General features: G+C 43.0%; 1 protein-coding gene across 1 annotated transcript in view; it reads right to left on the reverse strand.

Moving 5' to 3' along the window:
* pik3r3b (phosphoinositide-3-kinase, regulatory subunit 3b (gamma)) overlaps positions 1-21,829 on the reverse strand; it is a 527,353-nt gene that overhangs the window by 204,048 nt on the left and 301,476 nt on the right. Inside the window, exons 6-7 of the mRNA XM_080195434.1 lie at positions 15,413-15,614; positions 10,246-10,331 (exon numbers count right to left, since the gene is read on the reverse strand). Of these exons, the coding sequence (XP_080051560.1) occupies positions 10,246-10,331; positions 15,413-15,614 (288 nt within the window). The remainder of the gene's footprint in view (positions 1-10,245; positions 10,332-15,412; positions 15,615-21,829) is intronic.

A 21,829-nucleotide genomic window follows, 5' to 3' on the forward strand; every position in this document is an offset into this window, starting at 1 on the left:
CTAAAGATAAAAGGATTAGTTGAACATTCCTATGAAAACCAAGGTACAATGTTATGTTCTAAATTATAACAGCAATAGAAAACAAACTTTGGGTTGAATTCTCCCATCTGGGACTAAGTCCTTTGGTGGGATGGGAACGTGGAGAGTTTTCCGCTGCAGAGGCTGGAGGGAAAATGTACCGTATCTTCTGGCCCCAACCTCATTAATGATGCACCGTGGGGTTTTATATTGTATTCCAAGGTGGAGCACGCCTGATGGTGGATCATCCACTCTCATATACAAGTGCCACACTGACAAGGCATCACTGACCCAGCACTGAAGAAAGAAGGTGGATCCCTTGAGAAAGGAGATAGATCTCCAGGAACATTGAGGCTGGAAAGTGGATCTCCTCGATGACACCAAAATTGGAAGATCCACCTGCTGATGTTCTCCCCTATCTACAGCTATGGTGTTCTGGAGCTCAGAATTGCTAACAGCCTGCACCCATAAACTCTAGAGGCAGTACCAGGAAATCACAGAATCCCTACAGTGCAGAAAGTGGCTATGAGGCCCATTGAGCCTGCACCTCCCAACCAGGCCCTATCCCCGCAACTCCCCTGCTAATCCCTCTGGCGCTAAAAGGCAATTTCGCATGGCCAATCAACTAGCCTACACATCTTTAGACTATGGGAGGAAATCAGGGCACCCAGAGGAAACCCATGCAGACATGGGGAGAATGTGCAAACTCCAGACAGACAGACACCCAAGGCCAGAATTGAACCCGGGTCCCTGGCACTGTGAGGCAGCAGTGCTAACCATTATGTCGCCGTGCCACTTGTTCAGGTGAGTTCGAACATCTGCACATCATGTTATTCCAGATGTATTTTGCACTGGTGTGCTTCCCCCTGACATGATGGGGAATTGGGTGTGGGATATCGGCCCTTCACCTGCAACTTATTTGCAAAATGCAAATCAGCTTAATGCCAGCCTCCAGCGGGTTTTCCAATCCATCATGGCGGGAACCAGCTGAGGTTCTCGTGGGCAAATTCATGCCAGTGTAAAACTGGTTTCTTGGCCTTCCGCCAAATTTTCCATTCTCTCCACCATTGATCCTGCAGACAGGGGCATGGGAGAATTCCACCGGGGCATGGGAGAATTCCACCCTTTATTTTTCGGGGAAGGATGGTCATTAGACCACTTTATTGAGTGGTAAGACACCAAGTCCATTGTTCTTTTCCACTGTGTTTCTGATACTTGTGATATCAGTTTGGAGAGTTACTGAGCCAAGATCTAGAAACTTTGGGAGAGGTTCTCGGTCCACACTCAAGCATACCTTCACTCCAAGTGGTACTGCTGCATAGTGAACTGCTCACTTGGTCAATCAGATCGTTTATGTCCTGGAGGTTAGGCGTTGGGGGGGGCGGGTAGTTGGTGGTTTGGGGGTAGAAGAATCAGAAGATTCACTTCATGTCATTCCCTTGGTATTTTTCTTGGGCCAATGTTTCCCTCTTTGCTATAAGTTTTGATTTCTTGTCAATAACGGTGCTTTGGCTGCCAGTTGATGCTTCATCAGGTGGCCAGTCATGCTGTGAGCCTTGAGGATAACTGACATATTATTTAACTGTAAGAAGAGAAAAAAAAGAGTGACCCTATTCCTACCTGATATGTCTATGTGCACACTTCACAGCAAGAGAACAGTCAAAAGCTGGAACCCAAGCTTCTATGCCCTCCTCTAACCTTAGAACTAATACACCACCAAACAATGCTTCATCTGAGATGAGCTGACTCAGCAACAATCAAGGCTCGATCCTGGACGTTTTCCCGACTGTAAGACTGACCTTCTCACTTATGAAGCTATTGGCAAAAAAACTTCAAAGGAAATCAGTAGAGCTGGCTTGAACATTCAGAAGGCATGAAGCATTGATGCTACTTAACATTTTCAGAAGCACAACTGCATGCAAAGCGTGGGCTAACTTTTCTGTAGACGTCAGCAAAAGCTACCGATCCTTCTTTGTAAGGCCTCCACGAAAACACAGCAGCAACTCAGCATGGGTTCTGTTTGTCATTTAATCATCCAAACTAGCACTTTGCTACTTAATAACATAGAAACTCCTTTGTCTCTTTTTAAGTTTCCTTTGTCACACAGCACAACAGTTGGAGTCAAAAATAATCTGTTTGTCATGCAATAACGTCCAGATGGTTGCTTAACTGCATATTATCAACAATCATGGAACTGTATCATAGGTCAAAGAGTTCCTTAGTCATTCCACACAGCACAACAAAAACCCAGTGCAGCGCACAAAGGAGCCAGCAGCAGAATTCAGAAAATGTATTCCTACCGAGTAAAGATTATGGGTCGTTATCGAATAGAGGTTTTAAATGGCCCGAAACTATTTTGAGATTAAAGCTGAGGTTTCACTTAGCTCCAACCACTGACAACATGTTTTTGTGTGTTAGCCATGCAGGAATACCTTGTATGGCTGATGCACCCTGGATGGGTACTCCGTGAAAGTACCCGGACCAATCATTTTGTAAGGATAATACTCTCAAAGGCCATCAATGTAACTTCCCCTCCTCGTGTGAGCTTGTCCAACATAATGTTGTTTCAGACATGGGTGGGCCATCAAATACGTGACAAAGTCAATGATCTCCAGTGCAAGCAAAAATCTAGGAGAGCATCACATATGGCAACAGAAAAGAAACAACAGCTGTTCAAAGAGGACAAAAGGTTTACTTAAGCTATTATTTAACATTGTTTTATCTAAGGCCCCTGGTCCGGGAAAGCTATTCTAACTGTGCAAGTGAAACCATCGTGTTAGCACTTAGCAAACAAATTAAGAATGCTACGGGTCCGTCCTTCTCACAACAAAACAATTCTGAGCTTTGCTTTGCTCTGTTTGTGTACCTTGGGTAGATTTATCACACAATTCATGCCTTGGTTATATATCAGTGAAGAAAAGATATGAATGGGCTTCTTCAAAATTAATGATTACACAGGCTAATCCGAAGGGACCTGGCTGTCCTTGTTCAGACGACACTGAAAGCTAACTTGCAGGTGCAGCAAAGCAATTAGGAAAGCAAATGGAATGTTACCCTTTATTGCAAGAGGAATTTTGCGAGGAGTAAAGTTGTCTTTTGAAATTGTAAAGAGTCTTGGTGAGACCGCACCTGGGCTGGAAATTTTCATAGCTAGCATGCGAAATGGTGGGAGAAGATGTCAAGAGCATGCCCTGACATCTTTGCACCCTCGTGCATTATTTCGGTTGGAGTGCACGCGCAGTAGGTGGAAGCGTGCCGTCAAGCAGTCATTGACTGAACATAACTTTTCATTGCCTGTCTTGCTTTTACGGTTGGCAGGCGGACTGACTGGCCAGTCAGATGACTTACGTTTTAGCTTCAACCTTGATTCTTTTTTTATTCATTCGTGGGACATGGGCATCGTTGGCTGGCCAGCATCTATTGCCAATTCCTAGTTGCCCTTGGGAACTAAGGTGGTAGTGACAAACTGTTAGAGCTGAAATAAAGTGAACAAGTATGTACAGGGACTGAGGCCCATGTGTGATTGTGCTGCCTAGACAGGGCCTCGCCTTTTGGTTGGTGTCTATTTTTCACAGGTCAGCAGCTCCGCAGTGGCTGTCTTCCCTGAGGGGGCACAGTAGAAACACCAGGCCGCACCCTCCTGTTTCTCTGTGCCAGTGCCGTTCCTGCCCTCTCCAGCAGCACTCAGCCTTTCATAGAGTGTGTTTCACACTGGATAGCTGTTAACCAGCCAGCCGGCGTGAAACTGCTCTCCGGAGATGACCATGGCTGGAAATGTTTTTCATGTCTTCTTCCAGGCCCACTGACTGTGAGTGCTCGACAGACATAAAATTCAGGCGCCGGTGTTTTGTGTACATTTTTGTTCTCTTTAGCTAAGGAAGGATATACTTGCCATTGGGGGAGCATTCACTAGACTAATCTCTGGGATGGCAGGATTGTCCAATGAGGGGAGATTAAAGTGACTGGGCCTGTATTCTTTCGAGTTTAAAAAAATTGACAAGTGACCTCATTGAAGCAGACAAAAATCTTACACGGCTCGAAGAGTAGACGCAGGAAGGATGTTTCCCTTCCCTGTGGTCACAGTCTCAGAATAAAATGTGAGCCATTGAGAAAGAAGATGGGGAGCAAGTTCTTCACTTAGGGAGTGGTGAATGTTTGGAATTTGCTAATCTACAGGAGGCTCAGTCATTGACCATATTGAAGAGCAAGATTGCTAGGTTTCTATGTATGGAAGATATCTAGGGTAACATGGGTAATGTGGGAAAATGGTGTTGAAGTAGCAGATTAGCCATTACCTAATTAATTGGCAGAACAGGCTCACAGGGTCAAATGGCCTATTCCTGCTCTTATTTCCTTTGTTGCTATGCACCACTTATCGCATTCTACACCCCCATAAATTTGAGGTCATCTAAAATTCTGCTGCCCATGTCTTGACTTGCAGTGAGTCTGGCACTCCTGTCACTCCTGTGCTCACTGACCCACATTGGCTCCAGGCCAGACAGCACCTTAATTTTAAAAATTGTGTCCACATTTTCAATTCCATCTATGTAATATGCTCCAACTCCACAACCCTCTGAGATATCTATGTTCCTCTAATTCTGGCTTCTGTGCATCCCCAGTCATAACTGCTCCACCACAGAAGATAATGTTCATTTGTTGTAGGCTCCAAGCTCTGGAATTCCCTTCCCACACGTCACTGCCTCTGTCTACCACATGTTCCTCCTTTAAGAGGCTCTTAAAAGCTACCTCCTTGACCAAGCTTTTGATCATCTGTCCTAATACCTTTTTAAGAAGTCTCACAACACCAGGTTAAAGTCCAACAGGTTTATTTGGTAGCACAAGCTTTCGGAGCGTGGAGCACTAAAACAGCGCTCCGAAAGCTTGTGCTACCAAATAAACCTGTTGGACTTTAACCTGGTGTTATGAGACTTCTTACTGCTCCTACCCCAGTCCACTGCCGGCATCTCCCATTATGAATACCTCTTTAGGTAGTTCAGCGTCTTTCTTTTCGACACAACTCAGGATGTTTCAATACAGTAAAGATGCTAAATACAGTTCTTATTATCTATATGTGCTGAAATACAACTAAGACTAGTCTAAATAATTAGAAGTACAGCAACAAACATGGACATTCTGGAAGGCATATAACCCTTGAAAATAATTAGTTGTAGGTCATTACAATCCTCTCTTGCTCAACTCTATTGGGTCACCCTCACATTTAGGGGGTGGCATAATGGCACAGTGGTTAGCACAGCTGTCTTACAGCGCCAAGGACCTGGGTTCAATTCCAGCCTCGGTCACTGTCTGTGTGGAGTTTGCATGTTCTCCCTGTGGGTTTCCTCTGGGTGCTCCGGTTTCCTCCCGCACCCTGAAGATTTGTGGGTTAGGTTGATTGGCCAGGCTAAATCGGCCCCAGTTCAGGGGATTAGCAGGGTAAATAGGTGGGGTTGCGGGAACAGGTTCTGGGTGGGATTGTGGTTGGTGCAGACTCAGTGGGCTGAATGGCCTCCTTCTGCACTGTAGGGATTATATAATCCCTCTCCTACATGACCCAATTTATTTAGCATACTGAGGTTTCTTTTCCTATTCCCACAAAAATTTTCCATTCCACCCACAATGATGTCCCAAAGAATTTTCCATTCCATCCACCTCTCCTGTCCCAAAGAATTTATTTATGTTGCCCATCACGGTCCCATTTTCTGCACCTCAATTGGCATGGTTCAGCTTCAGATTGTGTGCCTCTTGAATGCTCCACTATTTAGTTCAATCCACATCCACATCTGTGCAATAACTCTGGCATTAATTATGGCTTAAGTAAGGTGGAAGGCGGGATTTTCCATCGTGCCTAAATTTTCCATTCCACCCATGACGACTTATGTGGTGGGCGGGACCCAGAAATATTTACTCGCATTTCAAGGCTCTGAGTGTCAAACAAATGTATAAGCCTCTGGAGCAACTCTGAGTGATCAAAGCAGTGCTGCCATGGGAAGGGTTGAGGAGGTGGTAGGGGAGAGAAGTTGGGGATTGGGGGTGTGGGGTTGTGTGGGTGGAAGTTATGGACTTGGGCAACCACATCTCTTAAATCCCTGCAGTTGGATGGTCAGCAGAGTTTCAGCTGGCACGAGGTTGGCATGTGCCAAAGAAATGTTCCAGTTGGTACTTTTACCCACTGATATTTTGCGAACAAAAAGCTTTGACAGTGACACTGTAAACTCAGACAGATAGAAATAATGGAGGGCATTTCATCATGATCTGCGGAACTGTGAGTCTATCCAAACTGTGACCATAACTGAACACATGCTTTATGCTACTACCTATAAAAGTAACTTCCTTCACTTCTCTTAATATTTCCAAGTGAAGTTACAATATTTGCTCCATCAAATCTTGTTGTTTCATTTAAATCTCACTCTCATGACCACCTGTATGTTTCATCTCAGGAGAATTATGGAATATGGCAAAGGAAGAGGCCATTTGGCCTGTAGTGTCTCTGCTGGGTCTCTGAAGGACCAATTCACCTACTGACTTTCTCTGCAATGTTTTCCCTTTTAAATAATGATTCAATTCCCTTTTAAATGCTTCAATTTACCCTACCCCCAACACATTCTCAGGCAGCGCATTTCAGATCCTAACTAATCACTGCATGAATAAGCTTTTCCTCCTGTCACCATTGCTTCTGCCAATTACCTTAAATCTACATCCTCTGGTTCTCGGTCCTTCCACCAATTACAACAGTCTCTCCTTATCTATTCTGTCCAGACCCTTCATGATTTTGAATATCTCTATTAAATCTTCTCTCAAGCTTCTCTTCTCCAAGAAATATAGCCCAACTTCTCCAATCTACCTGTGTATCTGAATTTCCTCATCACTGGAACTTTTTTATATATTCTCTAACACCCTCGCATTGTTCCTTTAGTGTGAACATTACAGCGCAGTACAGGCTCTTCGGCCCTCGATGTTGCGCTGACCAGTGGAACAAATCTAATGACCCTCTAACCTAAACTATTCCAAAGTTATCCATTTGCCTATCCACTGACCATTTGAACACCCTTAAAGTTGGCAAGTCCACAACTGCTGCAGGCAGGGCATTCCACGACCTTACTACCCTCTGAGTAAAGAACCTACCTCTGACATCCGTCCTATAATTACCACCCCTTAATTTACAGCTATGTCCCCTTGAATTAGCCATCACCATCCAAGGAAAAAGGCTCTCACTGTTCACCCTATCTAATCCTCTGATCATCTTGTATACCTCAATTAGGTCACCTCTTAACCTTCTTCCTCCTAACGAAAATAACCTGAAGTCCCTCAGCCTTTCCTCATAAGACCTTCCCACCATACCAGGCAACATCCTGATAAACCTCCTCTGCACCCTTTCCAGTGCCTCCACATCATTCTTATAATGCGGTGACCAGAACTGTACACAATTGTGGCGGCCAGGCTGGAGGCAATATCTAGCTGTGGCCAAATCAATGTGTTATCTAGGTTTAATATAACTTCCTTGCTTTTACACTCTATGCCTCTATTGATAAAGCCCAGGATGCCGTATGCTTACTAACCAGTCTCTCAACCTGTCTGATACTTTCAATGATTTATGCACATATATATAGGTCTCTCTGCACCTCTTATAGGATTGGACCTTTTGTTTTATATTGTCTCTCCAACCTTTCCTCTGACCAGAATGAATCACTTCACACACTTTTCTGCAATAAGTTTCATCCGCCACTTGTCTATAAACTTTACCAGCCCCCATGTGTTCTTCTGAAGCTCTAAACTATCCTTCTCAAGAGCTCACAATACTTCAATGTTTCGTATCATCACCAAGGTCTACATAATTAATATACATTAAGAGCTGGAATCCTAACACCAATCCCTGGAGAACTCCATAATAAAACTTCCTCTGGTTTGAAAAACAGCATTCACCATTTCCCTTTGCTTCCTGTCACTCAGTCAATTTAAGTTTAAGTTTATTTATTAGTGTCACAAGTTAGGCTTACATGGACACTGCAATGAAGTTACCGTGAAAATCCTCTAATCGCCACTCTCCGACACCTGTTCAAGCACACTGAGGGAGAACTTAACATGGACAATGCACCTAACCAGCACATCTTTCGGGCTGTGGGAGGAAACTGGAACACCCGGAGGAAATCTACTCAGACATGGGGAGAACGTGCAGACTCCGCACAGACAGTGACCCAAGCCGAGAATCAAACTAGGTTCCCTGGTGCTATGAGGTGGCGGCGCTAACCACTGTGCCAAACTGCTGCCCATTTTTGCATACACGCCGCAACTGTGCCAAAGGCCATTGTGCTATTTGCAGATATTTTCACATTCGAGATTTTTCGAGGTGTAGGTCTGACGTTGATTGGGCAGTGTTTCAATTTTCAGAGACACATGCAGTGAGTGAGCCTGCCTCATGTCAGGAAACTGGAAGTTTCAGTAGCAAACCTGCCAGTGTCAGAAAACCTGTCCATTCCTTCACAATAATGAACAAGAAGCCCAATCTGTGAAGTGCTCTTTCCACTTTAATCAGGTTGAGCAAAGGAAAGCAGAACTGTATTTCCCAACACCAAATAAAGTTACCAATCCAACTTAAACAGTTTCCAGCCATTAAGGTGCCCGACTAAAATTCACTTATCAACCAACTACAAATTGCTTTCATCTTAACGGACCATCTGCAGAACAAAGGCAACAGCCAGGAGGTAATAGCAACTCAAATGATTTTCCAATTAAGACTTATCATACAAGAGTGAAGGGGTGTCATCCAGTTTTGTCCCTGAGAATGGATGCAATAGAGGCATGCAGCCTCCAGATATAGGTTATTTCTTGAAGCAAGCCTAGTTTTAATACATCAAGTACAATAACAAGATGATGGAGTGAAAAACTGACTATTGACAAAGTATTGGTCTAGATAGGACAACATGATCGGATGCAGGCTTGGTGGGCCGAAGGGCCTGTTTCTGTGCTGTTCTTTGTTCTTATTCCATTTTAGCTCAGCTTTGTCATATATAAGTTATGCTTCATTCATTTCAGGTAATCAATTTCATTGCTTCTTCAACAATGTACCGAATATAAACAGTATAAAGTTGACACACATGTTCCTGCTCCCTCAATAATAGAGGAAACCTGCAAAACATTTTTCCAGAAACTAGTCCGTTGCCATTTGTGAATGTTTCGGTTTCTAAAGCAATTCATTGTGAAAATTTACTACCTCAATATCTTCCACTTGTATAGCAGCTTTAACACAGAAACGATACCTTAATATGCATCATAGGACTATACCCAGATAAAAAGATGAGCGATGTTAACTCAAACCAGGATTGGGAGATTCAACCGTATTGCTAATTAAGAAAAGGGCCTTTTCATCAATTCCATTCATCCCTTCTCTTTTTTGGTAATGTCCTAACAATGCTAGGAGTTGTGGATTTTAACAGAAAGAAAAGATGTAAGTTGCACATGCAGATTCCCACTGACACATAACAGGTTTTATTGAAAGAGATATTCTCTGCATTGCCCAGAATGCAAAACTGAAAGTAACACAACAGCCTCTGCAAACACTCTAATGACATCACTATCAAAGCATCTGATCAGCTCTTGAAGCAACCTGCAACCCTTTTAAATATGTAATAAATTCCTTTGCCAAAAATACTAACATCTGCTTGGCATCCACTGCCCCCATTTGTATTTCGCCAACCAGTCAATATAATAATCAATGTGGTTATTCTTTGTCTGGGTCCCGCCTAACCAGATAAAAAGTGAAGATATAGATCAGATGAGCTGCAGTGCACTATCTTCACAAATAAGTCTTTAAAGGCAAATCAGCAATGCCCAAAACTGATACAATGGTATACATCCAAGTATCAAGCACACTCAAATGCCACTTATGTGTGGTGTTATTATGAAACATTGTCCCTTCCTAAACAGAAAATCCATTGCTGAGTATTTTCTCAAAAAGCAGCATTTCTTAAGTAGGTTGAAATGCCACGTCGACTTGCACCATCTGACAAATCTCTACTGTGACTTATGCATGCTCCTTGAAATTTAAAGAAGGTGGATAGATTGAAAATAGCTTCTGTATCTAAATTGAATCTGTATAAAGGCCAACAAAGAGTCTATTGTAACCATCTGCTATCTAAGACATATATGGAAATACCTCAAAGCACTAGATCATGAAAAAAAATGAATCTGCCAAGGAAATTTCATAATACAGAAGAATATTGGCTCTCCTACCTGGTGCCGCTTGCATTTCAGCCAAGCCTCCAGTCATGATAAGTGCCTCAATGATCTTGATGTGGTGCTCTGGATTCACATCAGCGCTGAAAGCAAATGTAACCAGCATTTAACATTTCTGTACACATTCATCCTGGTAAAGTGTCTGGTTCAGGCACAATTTACAACATTTGGCCTGACACAGGCATTCGAAAAATTCTTGCCACTGACTTAAGTTTCCCAAACAGAGAAGTGTTTAATAAATAAAGATCAAGAGTGAGACGTGGAAACACTGCAAGTCACGCATTGAAATTCAAATAAACCCATTCTTCCCACAGCTTCCTATGCTTTTTCCAGAGCTGCTGACAAAAGCTTATAATCTCATGCCAGCTCAGAACTGTACGTTTGATTAATCTATTCTGCATTCTGATGTGGTACTATACTAATACTGAATTCCTCTGAAGGCCGCATGGAGGTAGTTTAGCCCTAGAATGTGGAACATTCTCCTCAACTGCAACAAGTTCACCTCCTCCTTCCAGTGAAACAAAGTGATTAGAAATGAAAATGTTCCAAGTTCAACTTTGGTTAACTTCTTGTGACCGTTACCCCAGCAGCCCCTCCACCAACTTTCCCCCCATACCAAAGCCCTCCCCAAACCACAGGTCTTCCATTCCTCCCATAAACCACAGGCTTTGTAAACATTCATCTCCGCAGCATGTCTTGATTTACCTTGTATTCTCTCCTAGCCTTTTCAGACTGCTTGATGTTCCACACTCTGGGCGCGTGCCCCTCACCTACATTTCGCAATTTAAAAATGCACCTATCTAACCAGAGAACCCTTTCCACAGCTCATAAAAGTTGCTGATGGTCTCCAACACAACAGCAATACAATACTTTTACCACTGATGCACAGAGATTTTCTTGGGAGATAATGGGCTTTTTTACGCTTTGTTTAGCTTCATGAAATACCTCATGCTCTGACTGCAGCAGTATGTTTTTGCCCAATACAGAAGAAAGTTCATGTCAGATGAGATCACTGCAGCTTATGTTATCAGACTCCTTGCCGCTCAGCTACAAGACGGCACAGTGACGTAATGGTTAGTACTGCTGCCTCACAGCACCAGGGACCCAGGTTTGATTCCCGGCTAGGGTCACTGTCTCCCTGTGTCTGTGTGGGTTTCCTCCAGGTCCTCTGGTTTCCTCCCACAGTCTGAAAGATGTGCTGGTTAGGTGTACTGTCTGTGCTAAAGTTCTCCTTCAGCGTATCCGAACAGGTGCCAGAGTGTGGCAACTAGGGGATTTTCACAGTAACTTCATCGCAGCGTTGACATAAGCTTACTCGTGACACTAATAAATAAACTTTAAAGACAGAAGTCAACCCACACAGGTTGGTCTCTTTTGAACAGAGGTGTGGTAGAGTGTAGCATTGTCTTCATACCATTGCCGCAAAGCTAGTAACATCGAGACATAGATACCATATACAACCTCTGACAAACAATAGGGAACAACTTTGAACTGCTAACAGGAGAGATTATTTGTTATTTACCTTGTCTAATAGTTCCAAACAAAATAATCCTCCAACTGGAAAAAAAATCGAGAACCAGTCACACAGATTAATTTCATAAGAACAGCATTCAGAAAAACCTGTTTAACAGAATGGTTCATTATCAGTTCAAACGTCTGTCATTGCGCAATACACTATAAACACCGTGGACAGATTAACCACTGATACACCATCACATTCATTTGCAGCTCCATCATTGAAAGAGAGCTCCAATCAAGTGCTTCCCTGAAACATTCCCCTTAGCACAGCGTTTTGGCAGCTCCAAATGACAGTGTTACAGTGAGAATTTACTATATTTCCTCAAAGTACCAAGAAAGCATCATGGATGCATAAGCATAAATCAAGCCATCGAGGAAAAGTTGGCACATTGCACACAGTTCGAATCAAGTGAAAATCCTCAGTAACCAAATGCAATGAGAATGTGCAATCTCATAAAACATTGCGTGACTAACACCTTGTTCTATTCACTGGATGTGGCCATTTCTGTCAGCACCTAATACATCAGACAATTGATCAGCATTTTCCAGACCTTTCCCCAACATTTCTCTAACATCTGACCATGTAAATGTGCCAATGTTAGGTGCTGTTACTGAGATAAATTAATTCCAATTCAGCATAATTGAAACCATTTTCCTTTTAGTGGTTTGACTCAATAAAATGCAACTAACAGACTCTGAAACTTGCACTCAGTTGCGTCAGGAATTTTTATATAGAAAGTTTCTCACTCTTGAACTTAATGGTAACCCACTATTAGTACATTAATCTAATGATGTTATGAATTTGGAGCGTTACCAAGTCCACTGTCACCACTCGTGAGAAAGATGACCTAAATAAAATGTCTGCTCTTCAACTTCAAAGATTAAAAGAAAGGTATGGAAGATTGTGAGACACAGAGTCATGAATGCCTGGGAGATCAATGATGATATTATATTTTATGAACCGTGCAAATTTCCTCTCTCCACTGTATGTGGCAAGATCATTAAAGTTGGGTACTTATAAGCACTACAACCTCAGTGAGATGAGCATTGAAGTCAGCCAATTCTCCCACTCTATAGCAGTGCTCTAACAACAACCTCTATTAGAGTCATAGAAGTTTGCAGCATGGAAACAGGCCCTTTGGCCCAACTTGTCCATGCTGCCCCTTTGTTTTTAACCACTAAACTAGTCCCAATTGCCTGCGTTTGGCCCATATTCCTCTATAGCCTTCGTACCCATGTAACTGTCCAATAGCTTTTTAAAAGACAAAATTGTACCCACCTCTACTATCACCTTGGAAGCTTGTTCCAGACACTCACTCACGATGAGTGAAAGAATTGCCCCTCTGGGCCCTCTTGTATCTCTCCCCTCTCACCTTAAACCTATGCCCTCTAGTTTCAGACTCCCCTACCTTTGGGAAAAGACATTGACTATCCAGCTGATATAAGCCTCTCATTATTTTTTAGACCTATTATAGACCTGTTTATTGTTTCTTATACTTAGATTTTTCACCTAATTAGTAAATACAGAACATTGGATAATAGGCAAAAGATTGCAGATGCCGGAGATCTGAAATAAGAACAGGAAATGCTGAAAATACTCAGCAGCTCTGGCAGTGTCTGTGGAGGGAGAAAGCGTTAACGTTTTGAGCCCACGCTGCTGCCTCTCAGCGCCAGGGACCTGTGTTCAATTCTGACCTTGAGTCACTCTCTGTGTGGAGTCTGCATGTTCTCCCAATATTTCCATGGGTTTACTCCAGGTGCTCTGGTTTCCTTACACACTCCAAAGGTGTGTAGATTAGGTGGATTAGCCATGTTAAATTGCCCTTAGTGTCACTGGGATTAGCAGGATGAATATGTGGGGTTAAGAGGAAAGGGCCTGGGGGGATTGTTGTCAGTGCAAGCTCGATGGGTTGAATGGCCTCCTTCTGCACTGTAGGGATTCTATGATTCTATGAATTCTCTCCAAAATGTGAAACTCTGACCTCGGGATCTCTGAAAAGACTCAGGGACTCGAAACACTAATTCTGTTTCTCTCTGAACATGCGCTGCCAGGTCTGTTAAGCTTTTCCAACACTTTCTATTTTTTATTACTGAAAAATAGGCCTTCAACACTCATGAAATAAACACGGCAAATTACCCTAACAATGTTCTGCTCATTAATTATAAAGTCAGTAACAGGCTAAACACATACCCAATACAAGTACAATTTTTTATCCAATTTAGCAAAGCAATTCCCATGCATTGCTACCTTATGTACAATCTGGAATGCGCTGCCTGAGATGGTGTTAGAGGCGGGTTTAAGAAGAATCTGGATAAGTACCTGGCACATCATAACATTCAAGGTTATGGACCAAGTGTGGTAAATGGGATTAGAATCATAGAACGCCTATAGTGCAGAAGGAGGCTATTCGGCCCATCAAACCTGTACCGACAACAATTCCATTCCAGCCCTATCCCCGTAACCACCAAGTATTTACCCTGCTAATCCCCCGACACCAATGGGCAGGTTAGCATGGCTAATCATCTTTAGTGCGCTGTTCCCAAATTAGGAGGGCAAGTCAGGTGTTTGTCAAGTGCCGGTGCGGGCTTGATGGGCTAAAGGACCTCTTCTGCATGATGCTAATGGCATGTATGATTCTTAAATAGGAAATCAAAATCCAACCATAAAAGCACTGCACACTTGATGGAGAACGCCAACACAGTCAAAACACTCTGAAGATCCTTGGAGATGTGTCAGCATTTCTGCTTTAAACTAACAGTTTTTACAAGCTTTATGGGCTCCGTACACGGATGAACATATTTGCTTGTTTACATGGAAGGGGGGGGCGGAATTTTGTCTGCCTGTTGCCTCATTTAAAGCATCATTGTTGCTTAGTGGTCACTCGAGGCCTAGCCGACCGAATTTTTGTCCAATGGAACTGGTTGTTCAACGCACAAGCCAAGTATCCTTTAATCGTCCAACTGCCGGTTGCTCAGAAAAATGATTGAATTGCAAAATGCTCTCCTGGCTCTGACAGAAAAGTTCTGACCTATTATCGGTCGTTCTGTGACCATTCTTTGGAATGTCTCCCCACCAGCTGTTAAAGATTTACTTCCAGCTCTGAAACAGTGGATTTACTATCCCCCACCCCACCGCACCTCCCCGGTGATAAATGCCCATTTAGCTTTCCTTCTGCGCTGGCAGCTCAACAATCAAATGAAAGGCACAATCATGAATGTGTTTCAGCCCTCTTGCTGATTCCAATGGGCAGATTGATGCCATTGTTCCACCCATCGCCTCATCGTACTGTGAATCCAAAATAAGAAATCAGCTGGGTCTACGAGGCAGCATGATCCAAACATTTTTCTGATCAAAAGCCAAAACTGGCAGAAGGAATGAAGCTCAAATGGGGCATTCTGATCTCCGAGCCTGAATTCCCAAAACGCTCTTCCATTGCACTCTCTGATAAGATTTCTAGTACATAAAATATAATCCCAGCAGCTTTTGGCACATCAGTTCCATGTTTATCAAGACTTGAGCTGTGTATCAAAAACTGCCACCCTTAGGGTATGCTACAGAAGCTCTTCTGCAAATCTGCATAAGTTTCCATGAAAAAAAAAGCCTTTGAGAAAGATTACAAGTTATTTTTTTCCAAAAGTCATTTACCTTGATAATGAATGCCTGAAGAAGACATCACTGAAGATTTCGCCCAGAAGCCTTGGAGTGAGATGGTTTATGCCTTCACACTGACACACTTTACAAAAGTGCTTCACCAGATACTGCAAAATAAGGCAGTGCGGCTGAGGCAGGCTGGGAGACTCCACAACTCTTTTGATTTGCTGTGCGCAGTCATCAAGGTTCTGGATTTCTGAACAACAAAGATCAGATTATGTTAGGGTCTATTTTCAACATTGTTAAATATAAGAAACCTCATAGTCATATTGTGAAGCATGCTGATAGGTACATGTAGGAGGCAATGGCGCAGTGGTACTTGTAACTGGACTAGTGAACCAGGGTAATGCCCAGGAAACTTTGGTTTGAATTCCACCAGGGCAGATAGTGGAACTCGTTTTTATAGTTTATTTATTAATGTCACAAATAGATTTGCATTAATATTGCAATGAAGTTACCATGAAAGTTCTCCAGTCGCCACACTGCGGCGCCTGTTCGGGTACACTGAGGGACCAATGCACCTGAACAGCATGTCTTTCAGACAGCCAAAGGTAACTCAAGCACCGGAAGGAAACCCCCACATACAAGGGGAGAACATGCAGACACTGCACTGCACAGGCAAGCCGGGATTCAAACTGGGGTCCCTGGTGCTGTAAAGCAGCAGTGCTAACCACAATGCCACTGTGCCACCCATGACTTAGAATTAAATAAAGAAAATGTAGAATTAAAAGTCTAATTGTCAATTGTTGTAAAAACCCATCAGGTTCACTAATGTCCTTTGGGGAAGGAAAGCTACTATTCCTACCCAGTCTGGTCTCCATGTGACTCCAGACGCACAGCAACTGCCCTCTGAAATGGCCCAGCAAGCCACTTCAAGGGCAATTAGGGATGGGTAATAAATATTGGCCCAGCCAGTGACACCCATGTCCCAAGAAACGGATAGAAAAATAAATTCCCATGAACGGATTGAAAAATAAATTCACGAATCACAGAATCATTCTGGCGCAGAAGGTGGCCATTTGGTCCATCGTATCTGCACCTACTCTAGAAATCAACATGGTGATTTACTGCCTTTTTCCCTGCACATTGTTTCTATTCAATAATCCTCTAATTCCCTCTTGAACTTCTTGGTCAAATTTGCCACCACCACACTTCCAGCAGTGTATTCCAAACCTTGTTGGGTGAAAAAACTTTTTTGACACCACATCTGCTTCTTTCGCAAATCACTTTAAATCCCCAGACAGATTTCTGAATATGAGCTGTGCTTTGAGAAGATGTGCAACCAAAGGCCAAAGGATGGGAGAACTCATTCTGCAATACAGAGATTCAATGATGCTATGAAAATTAAAATCAAGAGTGTGGAACACACAGGAGCAACTTCTTAGATCTCCTATTGGTACTAACAAAGACCTTGGATCAGAATTGTTGTTCCACCCTCTGGATATGTAAAATTCAGAGTCTGGAATTGAATGGAGGGAGTAGAGAAAACAACAAAAGAATGTAATTTCCATTATCTCAGCTTCATTTTTTATCACAATGATACAAGAATACAATCTTGAACAAGATATCGCACATGTGGGGTGGCACGGCAGCACACTGCTTAGCACTGCTGCCACACAGTGCCAGGGACCCAGGTTCAATTCCGGCCTCGGGTCACTGTCTGTGTGGAGTTTGCACATTCTCCCCATGCCTGCGTGGATTTCCTCCAGGTGCTCCGGTTTCCTCCCACACTCCAAAAGTGTGCGGGTTAGGTTGATTGGCCATGCTAAATTGACCTTAGTGTTAAGGGGATTAGTAGGGTAAATATATAGGGTTACCGGAATAGGGCTTGGGTGGGATTGTGGTTAGTGCAGACTCGATGGGTCGAATAGCCTCCTTCTGCACTGTAGGGATGCTAAAAAAAAATCTCACTGACATCAATTAACTCCTTGCTGCAAGAAACCACCTTAATTGTTCAGTAAAGCTTAAGTCCAATAAATATTATGTATATCAACATTTTTTTCATTTCTGTAGCTATGATGTTGGTGTTCTATATGTGCAACAGCAAACTAGGAGAATCTGGAGTATCTGTTAATTTTAATTATTTATAAAAGCAGTTAGCTTGTGATCTGTTCACTTGAAAGTAGCCTTTTGCCTCGATTTTCATCTTTATTTTTTATTTAGTTAGCAGCAGTAGGAAATAGACAGATCTCCCAGTGGAAATTGTATCCTGTTCATTTATGTAACATAAACCAGTTTGTTATCATGCCTTCTGTACAGACAGGAGATCACATGTAGTGGCATGTGTGAGCTTAGACGACCAAGTAAACTCAGCAAGAGGGCTAGATTACAATCTCTGAATTGTGATTTTGGCTGACTAGATACTGAACTGTTGACAGTGTAATGTGGATTGTAGGGAATGTGAGGTCTATTTATTGGAGTGACCTTGATGCTGAACCAGAGGTCTCCTTTCCATGCTCTCTGTGACAGGGAACTATCCATCAGACCCCAAAGGCCAAATCTTCTGTTCTCCCTCCGCTTGATGAAAACCGGACATACGATTTAAGATCTGTGCCGGGATCCTGAGGAAGTCCTGACGCGTTGACCTCAGTGGGAATTTCCCAGGAAGTTTCAACTTCCATTGGGTAATTCCCCTGCTCACTGAGATTCTCCAAGAAGGTCCCTGACCAGAAGTAGAGTCGGAGATTTTGGACGGTTTCATGGGACTTATCTAAATAGTTATCCAGAAAATGTTGGACAGATTGAAATCTAGTCTAACATCTGAATAAGTGCACAACAGACCATTCCATCACCACCCCAACCCTCTAACATTCACTCACCCCACCCCTGAAACAGCGATTGCTCTCCTGACCCAACCCGGTCCAACAATCCTCCTGACTAACGGACTAAGTCATGACATGATTACCCAACCAACCACCTGATTAGTCCACTGATCCAACCTGACTGCCCTTCTGACCTGACTACCTTTCCAGTTTAACTACCATTCACCTACTTCATTCCCTATCCACTTACTTACCCTCACCTCACCCACCTACCCACATTGCCCATCACTTACTCCTTACCCACCCAGGCCCTACTCACCTACCCTCACCCACCTCATCAACTTACCCATATAGCCCACCTTCTCATTTATCCATGCACCTATTCACTCATCCATGCACGAATATTCACACGAGATCATTAAACTTACCATACTGCAACTAGTGCTGTAAAACTGGAATGCGTGTGTCTTCCCTCTATCCTGCACTGCTCTGGCGGAGTTCCCCAAGGGACACTGTGCTCTGCATTTCAGTAGTCCAAATGACCTTGGTAGAAATGCACAGCAGCATCGAGTTGGGGAAATTTTTAAGCGCAGCAGCAATCGATGATCATTGATCTAGCACCGCTAGAGGATAAATCAGTGGAAAACCAGTGGGAAGCACTAAAAAGCGGGATCCTAAATGTACTAAGTAGACATGTCCCCTCCAAAAATAAGAGTGCTACTGCCAAATCCAGACCCACCTCCCTCATTATCTGAAGGAACACAGGGGAAGATCAAACAGATTAAGAAAGCACGTGGTAGACACAAAGAAATAAGCAGATAGCCTAGATTAAATATAGGGATGAAGTAAAGATGGAAGCAAAGAAATCAAAGAGACAGCATGAAAAAACAATAGCAGTTTAAGTTCAGAAAGAACCAAAGATGTTTTACCAATATATTAATGGTAAAATGTTAGTTAAGAAAGAGTGGACTCTATCAAAGATGAAGAAGGGAACTCGTGTGTAGATGCAGAGGCTGTGGGAAGGGTTTTAAATGAATATTTTGTCTCCATGTTTACAAAGGAAAGGGGTGATGCAGATATAGTAGTCCAGGAAAAGCACAAAGATATTGGACAGGGAGAATTCCGCATGATGTTCCATAGTTTAAAAAGGGATCAAAGGAAATGCCAAACAATTTTAGGCCAGTTTGACTTATAATGGTGTTGGGAAAATTAGTAGAATCAACCAACAGATAGGATTAACCGTCACATAGAAAGGCATGAACTTGTCAAGTTAGGTGTTTTGTCAATGGCAAAATTGCCCATTAGTGTCCATAAGATCATAAGACATAAGAGCAGAATTAGGCCACTCGGCCCACCAAGTCTGCTCCATCATTCAATCGAGGCTGATATTTTTCTCATCGTCAATCTCCTGCTTTTGCCCCATAACCCCTGATCCCCTTATTAATCAAGAACCTAGCTATCTCTGTCTTAAAGACACTCAATGACCTGGCCTCCACAGCCTTCTGCAACAAAGAGCTCCACAGATTCACAGCTCCCTGACTGGAGAGATTCCTCCTCATTTTTGTTTTAAAGGATTGTCCCTTTAGCCTGAGGTTGTGCCCTCTGGTTCTAGTTTTTACCAGTGGAAACATCTTCTCCTCGTGTACCCCATCCAGGCCTTGCAGTACTCTATAAGTTTCAATAAGATCCCCCTTCATCCTTCTAAAATCCAGCAAGTACAGTTCCAGAATCCTCAACTGTTTCTCAAAAGACAACCTCTTCGTTTCAGGGATCATACCTGTGAACCTCCTCTGGACCCTTTCCAAGGTCAGCCTATCCTTCTTTAAATATGGGGCCAAAACTGCTCACAATACTCCAAATGGGGTCTGACCTTGAACAGTCTCAGAAGTACATCCCTGTTCTTGCATTCTAGCCCTCTCGACATGAAGACTAACATTGCATTTGCCTTCTGAAGTGCTGACTGAACCTGCATATTAACCTTGAGCAATGACTTCCAAGTACCTTTGTGTTTCTGATTTCTAAGCATTTTCCCATTTAGAAAATAGTTTATGCCCCCATTCCTCCTTCCAAAGTGCATAACCTCACACTTTTCCACAATGTAATCTATCTGCCACTTCTTTGCCCACTCTCCTAACCCGTCCAAGTCCTTCTGTAGCCCACCTGCTTTCTCAACACTACCTGTCCCTTTACATAGCTTTGTATCATCTACAAACTTAGCAACAGTGCCTTCAGTCCCTTCTTTCAAATCGTTCATGTATAGCGTGAAAAGTTGTGGTCCCAGCACTGACCCTTGAGGCACACCACTTGTCACAGGTGCCACCCTGAAAAAGACCCCTTTATCCCCTCTCTCTGCCTTCTGCCAGTCAGCCAAACCTCTAACCATGCCAGGATCTTACCCTTAACACCATGGGCACTTAACTTATTTAACAGTCTCCTGTGCAGCACCTTGTCAAAGGCCTTTTGGAAATCTAAATATATCATGTCCACTGGTTCTCCATTATCCAACTTCCTTGTGTCCAAGATGTGTAAGTTAGATGGATTAGCCATGGCAAATCTGTGGAGTTATGGGGATAGGGCCTGGGTAAGATACTCTGTCAGAGAGTCGGTGCAGATGTGATGGGCCAAATGGCCTCCTTCTGCACTGTAGGGATTCTACGAACTGGATGGTCAGCATGGATTTGTTAAAGGAAGGTCCTGCTTCACAAACTTGATTGAATTCTTTGAAGAAGTGACAAGGAGGGTTGATGAAGGTAGTGCAATGGATGTTGTGTACATGGATTTTAACAAGGCATTTGACAAGGCCCCGCATGATAGATTGGTCAAAAAAGTAAAACCAATCGGATGCAGGGTAATGTGGCAAAATGGACAAAAAGTTTGTTTAGTAACAGGAAACAAAGGGTAAGGTCGATGGATGCCTTAGTGTTCCATTGGGTTTGATGTTGGAACCCTTACTGTTTGTGTTATAAATTAACGATTTGGACGTGAACATGGAGGGCATGATTGGGAAATTTGCAGGTGACACAAAGACTGGTCAAGTAGTGGATAGTGTCAAGGATAGCTTTCATCTGTAAAATTATATAGATGGATTGGTAGAGCGGGCGGTATAGTGACAGATGGATTTTAAGTCATGATGTGGAGATGCCAGCGTTGGATTTTAACAGAGATGTGAGGCTATGCATTTAGGGAGTACACAATAAATGGGAATATACTAACAGGGGTAGATGAAATGAGAGACCTTGGGGTACAAGTATACAGGTCCCTAAAGGCAGCAATTCAGGTAGACAAGTTTATAAAGAAGGCATTTGGATTGCTCTCCTTCATTGGCAGAAATAAAGAATATAAAAGTAATGTTGGAATTGTATAAAACCCTGGTGATGCCACTAGTATTGTGTACAGTTCTGGTCACCACATTACAGGGAAGATGTAATTCATCTGGAGAGTGCAGGGGAGGTTTACAAGAATGTTACCAGGACATTCTTGTGTAGAAAAGTGTAAATATGAAGAGAGATTGGATAGGTTAGGGTTATTTTCCTTGGAAAAAAGAAGGCGGAGTGGTGATTTGATTGAGATGCACAAAATTATGAGGGGAAGAGATAGAGTGGACGGGATAAAATTGTTTTCCTTGACAGAAAACTCTAGAACCAGGGGA

The sequence above is a fragment of the Carcharhinus amblyrhynchos genome, chromosome 9 (genome assembly GCF_965287045.1).
Source record: "Carcharhinus amblyrhynchos chromosome 9, sCarAmb.v2.hapA, whole genome shotgun sequence".
NCBI classification, from domain to species: Eukaryota; Metazoa; Chordata; class Chondrichthyes; order Carcharhiniformes; family Carcharhinidae; genus Carcharhinus; species Carcharhinus amblyrhynchos.